This window comes from Sinocyclocheilus rhinocerous, unplaced genomic scaffold (assembly GCF_001515625.1).
Source record: "Sinocyclocheilus rhinocerous isolate Xijiao unplaced genomic scaffold, SAMN03320098_v1.1 scaffold203, whole genome shotgun sequence".
NCBI lineage: Eukaryota > Metazoa > Chordata > Actinopteri > Cypriniformes > Cyprinidae > Sinocyclocheilus > Sinocyclocheilus rhinocerous.
The window spans coordinates 312,528-322,044 of NW_015644353.1; the positions used below are offsets into that span (position 1 = coordinate 312,528).

The 9,517-nt window shown below is 36.6% G+C and overlaps 1 protein-coding gene across 3 annotated transcripts in view; it reads left to right on the forward strand.

The window, feature by feature from the left end:
- Positions 1 to 9,312, forward strand: part of LOC107758193 (immunoglobulin superfamily member 8-like) — an 18,683-nt gene extending 9,371 nt beyond the window's left edge. For all 3 annotated transcript variants that reach the window (XM_016575868.1, XM_016575866.1, XM_016575869.1), the window contains 3 exons: positions 2,990 to 3,400; positions 5,772 to 6,197; positions 7,424 to 9,312. In XM_016575868.1, the coding sequence (XP_016431354.1) occupies positions 2,990 to 3,400; positions 5,772 to 6,197; positions 7,424 to 7,557 (971 nt within the window). In that variant the 3' untranslated portion in view covers positions 7,558 to 9,312. The remainder of the gene's footprint in view (positions 1 to 2,989; positions 3,401 to 5,771; positions 6,198 to 7,423) is intronic.
- Positions 9,313 to 9,517: the final 205 nt, after the last annotated feature.

A 9,517-nucleotide genomic window follows, 5' to 3' on the forward strand; every position in this document is an offset into this window, starting at 1 on the left:
AATGAGGACATAAATACATGAACAACATCTCCAGAACTGCTCTGAGAGTCACTTCATGAGCATTTTACCGTTTCATTTGAGTAAAACGATCCTCATATCATATAAACACAGGAATTTAAAGGTATTCACGGCAGCCCTTCAAAATAAAAGTTCGGTTTAACTTGAAGACATTGCGGCAGAAATATATTACTGTTGTTCAGTAGAATGTACGAAATAGGCTACTACTACTACTAAAATTATTAAAACCTTATTTTTAAGGAATAATCATACAATATTTCTTCAATGTTTTAATTGTAATATTAAATCCCCTTTATTTTCCAAAAATAAAATTTGTTTAATTTTCATTAATTAAAAGATAAATTTATGCCTTTAAAAAATTTAAATACACAACACAGAATTTCTGAGGAAAACAATCAGTAGGCTATTGTAAGAATAAATGAAACATGTTTTTATGCTTTCAAACAATTAGACATGTTAAAACACAGAATTTGGTAACAATAAAACAATGTTGGAAAAAATAAAACATTTAATAGGGCCCTAAACATGTAATTTTTGTTAAACTTTTGATAAATTGATGTTAAATTGTTTAAGTTTCATGATTTTAATTAATTAGACATATTGCGATGTATTAGACATATTGCGATTAAGATTTAAAGCTCTTTATGTTCTGTATTATTCAACAAAGACAAGCTATAAATCATTGTATATTATGACCAACACAATATTAGATAAATTAAACATAAATGTTCTTTTCTGTAGGCCAGGCCTAAATGTTACGATGAAATTCAGGGCTCTACAGTGCGACCATTTCAGTCGCATTTGCGACTGAAAACTACTGCGTGCGACTATGAAAATGTTTTTAGGAGCACCAGTGCGACAAATAAGCACAAATAAGCCTGGTGTAAACATTAATGTGAAAGTCAGTAACAAATCACACAAACTAAAGTAGGTTGCAGAAATATAAAAACAAATCTGTTGCTTTACCACACTACTTTAGGTAATTCAAAGTCACTGTAATAAGCATATGTAAACATGTGGACTGCACTTTTTAAACAGTGTCTGTTAACTTTAGACCAGTGGTTCTCAAAGTTTTTTGGTCACGCCCCCCCTTTAAACCTATAAAACAATCATTATGAAAAATGAATGCTTTTTTAATAAAAAAAATCTACAGGGAAAAAAACCACCTGCATCACTTGAAACATTGAAAAACAGCATAGAGAGAATAACTGTTATTATTATTATTCTCTCTGTTATTTATTTATTTTTTGTGGGTTTCATGCTGTCCGCTAAGGCATAGGACACACACAGGCTTTCCTCCTCACCAACAACATTAAACACTGTGTCTACACCGGACGCGAGCGGCAAAATACAGTAGAACCCATTATAATCAGTGATGCTGTGTACACTGGATGCGGCGCGGAGCGCGCAACGCGACACTACAAAACCCGACATTAAACTGATGCCTTGTTCTATTAATGACGTACTGACACAAAGATAAAATGATTTTCAACGGTCGCTTTCTTCAAGTCGAACACACTTCTTTACTCTCGCGTGTCACGTGACTGAGTGTAATCGCAGCCTCTGCGATTGAAAAATCGAGTTTTTTCATATCGCGATATTATTGCAAATGCAATTAATCGTTCAGCACTAATTCGTTTATGTAAAATAACTTCAGAACATACATCTTGCATTTTAATTATCATTATGATGCAAACAAAATATGACTCGGTGCAGAAAAGGCCACACTTTTTAAATAACTGCTTATAAATGCCTATTTATATATTTTTAAATACTTAAGGCAAGACAGCAAAAAATTTTAATTAATAATAAATATCACCATAATTCCCCAGTTGATTAATCACAGTACATTAAGACATTTTTTTTTCTCTTTATTTATTTTTTTTATTTTTTGTATTAATTAAACTATTATTATATTATAAATTTTTGTTGCATTTGTGCATTAGGCATTGCAGTGTAAATGCAGGCTGAAGTTCGTTCAGTTTGATAATGTTTTACCAAGTGCTTTTGTCTCCAAATAATAATCACGATGTGGCTTAGTGCAATTATCAAATGAAATAAGTATGTGCCCTGCGTGTTTCGGAGTGAAGCTCATTATCTCAGAGCAACTTGATTATCTGAAGAAATTAAGACAGCCATAAATATTAGCTTTGTAATTTTACAGTTGCAAAGTTAAACATTTTTATTATTAATACTTGATTATTTTTTATTTTAGTGAAATAGTACTATTCGATTAGTTTTAGTGATATGTATATATATATATTTTTTTTTATATTTGTATATTTATAAAAAATTATATTATTTATTAATATACAAATATATTTATTAATAATGATATAATTAATAATATTATTTATATATGTTATAGTGATATATTAATAAATATAAACAAGTACTAAATAAAAACAAAAGGAGTATTTCTATTATACGATTTCACTGTAAAATAAAATACTAATAAAAATGTATTATTAATATTAAATATATTTATTAATAATTAGGATTGCAAAGGGGCGCAAAATATCCGGTACATTTCTAGAAACTTCCCAAAAAGTTCTGAAAGTTTGCAAAAAAAGGCTGCGAAAGTTTTGCGAAATTTCTGGAATGTTTCTGAAATTTGCTGGAAATTTTCCACCTATTTGCAATATAATATTATAATATTTTACTGTAAAATAAATTATTATGATTATTATTATTTTTATTATTTTATTGGCATATTGGTATATAATTACAAAATTTGCCTAATTGTGCGGCTCTAAAAACCTGAAATTTTTATCTCTGTATAAATCACATGTTTCGTGTGCTTGTACTCAAACTAAATGATGGTGCAGCATCAATGTTTATTGACCTATTGACCTGAGCAATAGCAATAAGAGGTGTGGGTTAGTCTCTATTTAAAGCTCAGACAGTGTTAGAGTGCTGCTCTAGTCATTATGAATATAATAACCAGTCTGTTATTGCGGTCTCTCCCCAGTGGACACACTGAGTGTGCGCTCTGTCCCGGACGGTGGTGTCTCTCTGCGGCCCGGCGCTCCGCTCCGCCTCCGCTGTCAGGTGTTGGGTGTAGGTGCGTGGAAGCGCTCGGCGCTGCAGGTGCAGTGGATGCGGCGCGGGCTGGAGGGCGGTGTGGAGGTGGAGGTGGCGCGTGTGGATCCTGACGGCGTGGTGGCCTGGGGTGATGATCTCAGCAGGGCAGGAGGAGGCAGCATGGAGAAGGAGGCCGACGGGAGCTTCTCTCTGCGCCTGTTCTCCGTTCGCCCCGCTGACGCCGGACTCTACCGCTGCGCTGTGAGCGTCTACGCCGGGAGGAAAACACCAGCACCGGAGAGTCCCGCCACGATCACACAGAGATCAGAGTGGGTCACTGTTAGCCTGAAGACTGAAGGTGCGTGAGGAAGTGTTAATGCACGTTTTAAGTTTATGAGTGCATTTCTAATCAAAAAAATAGTGTCACAGTTAGTGCTGGCCGATATATTAATGGGGAGATAAGATGCAAAATTCACTTTTACATGGTGTTTGAACATAAATGTGTGTTGGCAGTGTGTGTACACAACCACCCTATAATGATAAAAATCCACCCAGTGCTTTTTTTTCAAATCATAAGTAGGGATGCATCGATCCGATATTCAGTATCGGTATCGGCTCTGATACTCAGACGAGACTGATCCAAATCCGATATTGTGCGTATACTATTCTGTGTTATTGTTAAGCCCCACGAAAGCACAAAAACATTACAAAGCACCATAAAGTCAAAGTCCAAGTGTTCTGAAGCCGTTCCATAGTTTAATGTGAGGTACAGATGAATATTCAAGTTGTTGAATTCAAGTTCACGTAAACTCTTCTCTCCGCTGCGGCTGTCTGTCATCCTCCGTTCAGCATTCAAACTGCGCGTCGCGTTCGGTTACGACAGTCAAGACGATGAAACTCTCTCCAAGAGCGCACAGTAACTGAGATTTGAAACTGTTAAAAGAAAAGGCTCAATAAACTATCGCACAGATCTAATAAACTACGCATCAATATCTCTTTCCTTTGTGCTTTGAACGTCTCTATGCATCTCTTTACATAGAAGGAAGTAAAATAATCATTAAAAATAATCACAACAATAAAAACAAGGCTTAAATGACTTAAAAATTGATTTAAAATTTATTAAAACAGTTAAGAGTAGAAAATGATTATACATAAAATATTATTGCGGTCTCTCCCCAGTGGACACACTGAGTGTGCGCTCTGTCCCGGACGGTGGTGTCTCTCTGCGGCCCGGCGCTCCGCTCCGCCTCCGCTGTCAGGTGTTGGGTGTAGGTGCGTGGAAGCGCTCGGCGCTGCAGGTGCAGTGGATGCGGCGCGGGCTGGAGGGCGGTGTGGAGGTGGAGGTGGCGCGTGTGGATCCTGACGGCGTGGTGGCCTGGGGTGATGATCTCAGCAGGGCAGGAGGAGGCAGCATGGAGAAGGAGGCCGACGGGAGCTTCTCTCTGCGCCTGTTCTCCGTTCGCCCCGCTGACGCCGGACTCTACCGCTGCGCTGTGAGCGTCTACGCCGGGAGGAAAACACCAGCACCGGAGAGTCCCGCCACGATCACACAGAGATCAGAGTGGGTCACTGTTAGCCTGAAGACTGAAGGTGCGTGAGGAAGTGTTAATGCACGTTTTAAGTTTATGAGTGCATTTCTAATCAAAAAAATAGTGTCACAGTTAGTGCTGGCCGATATATTAATGGGGAGATAAGATGCAAAATTCACTTTTACATGGTGTTTGAACATAAATGTGTGTTGGCAGTGTGTGTACACAACCACCCTATAATGATAAAAATCCACCCAGTGCTTTTTTTTCAAATCATAAGTAGGGATGCATCGATCCGATATTCAGTATCGGTATCGGCTCTGATACTCAGATGAGACTGATCCAAATCCGATATTGTGCGTATACTATTCTGTGTTATTGTTAAGCCCCACGAAAGCACAAAAACATTACAAAGCACCATAAAGTCAAAGTCCAAGTGTTCTGAAGCCGTTCCATAGTTTAATGTGAGGTACAGATGAATATTCAAGTTGTTGAATTCAAGTTCACGTAAACTCTTCTCTCCGCTGCGGCTGTCTGTCATCCTCCGTTCAGCATTCAAACTGCGCGTCGCGTTCGGTTACGACAGTCAAGACGATGAAACTCTCTCCAAGAGCGCACAGTAACTGAGATTTGAAACTGTTAAAAGAAAAGGCTCAATAAACTATCGCACAGATCTAATAAACTACGCATCAATATCTCTTTCCTTTGTGCTTTGAACGTCTCTATGCATCTCTTTACATAGAAGGAAGTAAAATAATCATTAAAAATAATCACAACAATAAAAACAAGGCTTAAATGACTTAAAAATTGATTTAAAATTTATTAAAACAGTTAAGAGTAGAAAATGATTATACATAAAATACAGTGCCATCAGTTTGGACGTAGCACAGTGCTCATTCACTAAATGCACAGCTAAACAGATGAGTTTTGAGTCTAGATTTGAATGTGGCTAATGTTTTAGCACATCTGATCTCTTCTAGCTGGTATTAAAATACTTTTGCACAATGAAAGATTATTTATAGCTTTTCTTGTTCTGTCCTATGATAGCTGTATAACATTGGTAGCTCTCAGCCGCTTTCATTTTTAAAAAGTAGCTCCCGAATGAAATTGAAGGTTGGAGACCCCTGGATTAGATTAACCCTTATGCCGTGTTGAGAGTTTATAAACGTAGCATTTGTTTGTGTTCATGTGTCCGTTCAGAGGTGCGTGTATCTGCTAGCATTGATTTGCCGCGCCGGCCGCTCCTGAAGCATGGCAGCACCGTCACCCTGCTCTGCAACGTCTTTGTGGAAGCCACCGGTGCTTCACGAGTCGAGGTGCAGTGGCTTCAGAAACCCGAGGAGCCGGCGAGGAAAGACGGCACGCTTTCTGAGGACAGCAAAGGCCGGCTCCTGGCGACTCTGAGCTACGACGGCCTGACGCGCATCTACAGCAACGGCAGCGACGTGAGCGTGGACCGTGTGTCTGCTGGCTGCTTCAGGCTGAGGATCTTCTCGGCCGCTGAGGAGGATCAGGGACACTATCAGTGTCGAGCCGAGGTTTGGGCGCAGGATCCGCGCGGCGGATGGTACAGCACCGGCACTAAAGCCGAGTCAGTGACCGTACACCTGTACCTGTACGCACGAGGTGAGCTATGATCAGCTGTTTCTCTACAGGAATAACCTGTGTGACGGTAGTTACTTGGCATTTTGATGCCAAGGACTCTCAAACATAACGACCCACTTTCTAAAATATAAAGGCGTCTGCATTATTTTATATTGTTGTTTTGAATGAATATAATTGTTTTATATTATATGTGACCCTGGACCACAAAACCAGTCTTAAGTGTCATTCTTTAGGCATAAAAAAGCTTTCCATTGATGTATGGTTTGTTAGGATAGATACAACTATTTGAAAATCTGGAATCTGAGGGTGCAAAAAAATCTAAATATTGAGAAAATCATCTTTAAAGTTGTTCAAATGAAGTTCTTAGGAATGCATATTACTAATCAAAAATTAAGTTTTGATATATTTACGGTAGGAAATTTACTAAATAACTTCATGGAACATGATCTTTACTTAATATCCTAATGATTTTTGGCATAAAAGAAAAATCTATAATTTTGACCCATACAATGTATTGTTGGCTATTGCTACAAATATACCCCAGCGACTTAAGACTGCTTTTGTGCGCCAGGGTCACATTTTTGCAAATTGTTAAAATGCTATCTGGAAAATATTTACTTTTATTTTTATGAATTTATTATTATTTTTTTTTTGGAAAGAAAAAAAAAAATGACCTGCTAACTTAATTGTTTTCTTTTTTTTACTAGTTATGTACGTACACACACACACAGATATACACATTTTTATATTCAAATAAAAATATATTTAATATTTTAATATATATATGTATATGTAATATATATAGTTATACATTTTAGAATAAAATATTTTTCCGTTTTATGTTTTTATTTCACTATAAATAATATTTACTTCATATTTATGCTGTTTTTATGTGCGCACATTCAATTTGAAAGGACTACATACATTTTATATATTCTTTTTCTATTATTTTATATATTTTTATTTCAAAATAAATGTTTATTTTTATACGTTTTTTTGTCCTTTTTCAATGTGTGCACAATACATTTGAAAGCACTAAAAATGCATTTCATATATTCTTTTTTCCTAAATTTTTTGTGAACCCCATTTTGAAAACTTCTCTTCTAGTAGTTTCCTCTTGCTTTCTTAGCATGAAAAATTCTTGAGTTCACTACAGAAAATACATTTAGCCCTAGCATGCTCGCGTGATCTGGTGTTGAACTGAAAGACTCATTATTGACATATGTTTTAATTGATTTTCTCCACAGTCACTGATCTGCTGCTCTTACCTCTCGTGATCGGCGTGTCGTCGGCGCTGTTTGTGGGCATATTAATTATTGCCACTGTGACGTGCTGCTTCATGAACAGACTGTCTAGACAGCGCTCCCGCATACGGAAGTAGGAAGTATGTGAGAGACTTTCATGGAAGAACATTCAATGACTTGAATGGAGCAAAGAAAACGGGTTTTAAACAGGTATTTTGGCAGTCTTGACATAATGTGCACTCACAATTGGGAAGGAGATCAAAACAGTTGCTTATACACAAACACATGTAGATTCACTTCAAGCTGTGACATTGTGATTTGCACTGTTTCTATTCACTCCACTTTGACAAAGTTGAATATTAATGTCAGAATGAATGAAAGGACGTCTGGACTAGAGTCTCAGTGCAGGTATGTTTCGAAAGAACCACTAATAATAAATCCACAGATGTCCAGCACTGAAATCACTCACTGCTATGAAATGTGCTCATAATTCAATGTAAGATCAACAGAATACTTGTTAGTATAAAACACTTTTACAGCACTTTACGGCATGCCATATTTTTTCATCTTTTCAATTTTTGTGATAGAATGAAATGCATTGAATATCCTGAGCAGTTCCAGTGAAATGGGAGCGAATCCCTCTCTAGTGCACATTTGTTTTTCAGTGACGTGTTCATAAAGTTAGTTCATTCTTATGTTCTGTATTGTAAATGGTGAATTTCACAAAGAAATGTCTGGGTCAGATTTTACCCCAAAAACTTAAAGTGAAAAAAATATCTTTTGCATCTGTAAATTTTTTGTTTGTTTGTTTTTTTGTTTTTTTTCTCACTGCATTTACAGGACCAGAGTGGGACATGGACCAAATCTTGTATGTTTGAAAATCATCCCAATGTTAAAACCAGTTTGGCGATTTTATACTGTAGTTTTACTGTTTTGTGCATCTGGGTCATTCCACAAAACAGGTGCCTTTGTGTCCCTCATTAACATGTAAATAATGACTCCAGCAATGAGTTTGTGTTTCCAGGTTAAAATATTGTGCTATTCTCTACCAAGGACCAGCATATGTCTCCTCTTTAATCAATATTTTATATTTTGATAGCTTTCGCAGAAGGATACAATCTAACATGCTCAAACCTGTGTCTCATTTTATTATATCGTGAATTCTTTTTGAAAAATTTATATTTTTAGCAATCTCATCCACTTATCCTGTTGTGCCATAGTTACATTCCACCATTTACTAATTTAGCTTGAGATAATGCCATGCAATTAACACACTCTGTTTAATTTGCTGTAAAAATCAGCTTTTTGAAATGGAAAGCACCCGTTTCATAGAATGACCCATTTGATAAAGTAGTGTTTTTTGAAGAAATGCATGATAGATGTACTGTTATTACTGATTTGTTTTCTCCTATGCATTCACCAGAATATGGGTTAGTAACCAGCAGACAGACGGTAGGTTAGATAAATGGACTTGAATCATTGCGATTGTGATGTGTTAGCGCTGATCTTTCTGCAGTCGCTCTCTCTGGGATTGTACTAATGTGAAAGCCACATTAACATGGAAAAAATGGATTCTGTGTTTCTCTGCTTATTTACAGTGTTCAGACGCTGAGATCTGATTTATCCTCTTACGCCACGAGACTGAACGCTGAGAGCAGAATATTCTCTGGATATTAATCCTCTTGTTTATGGTCTGAAACCTCTCATAAAACTGAATTTATGCAGTTGGCCTGTAGCTATCTTGTTCTCTTTCCTCGTTTGTGATGTTTCTTCATTTTAATTGCAGCGTTTATACCAGAGGTGCCCAAACTTTTTAATACAAAGGACCAAAAATCAGATTTGATTAAGGACTGGGTGAAAATTCCAAATATATTATATTAAATTATATTCAATTTTATAAAATTATTTTGTTAATATTTTTAACCAAATTGGCTTATATTGTTTTGTTTTTTTAAATTTCACTGTGTGTGTGTGTGTGTGTGTGTGTCTGTGTGTGTGTGTGTGTTTCTATCCTATTTAAATCAACGGTTTTGAATGAATTTGTTGAATTAATTCAAATTAAGTCAAGACAGTCTTTGTGTGTGAGTGATGGATGTG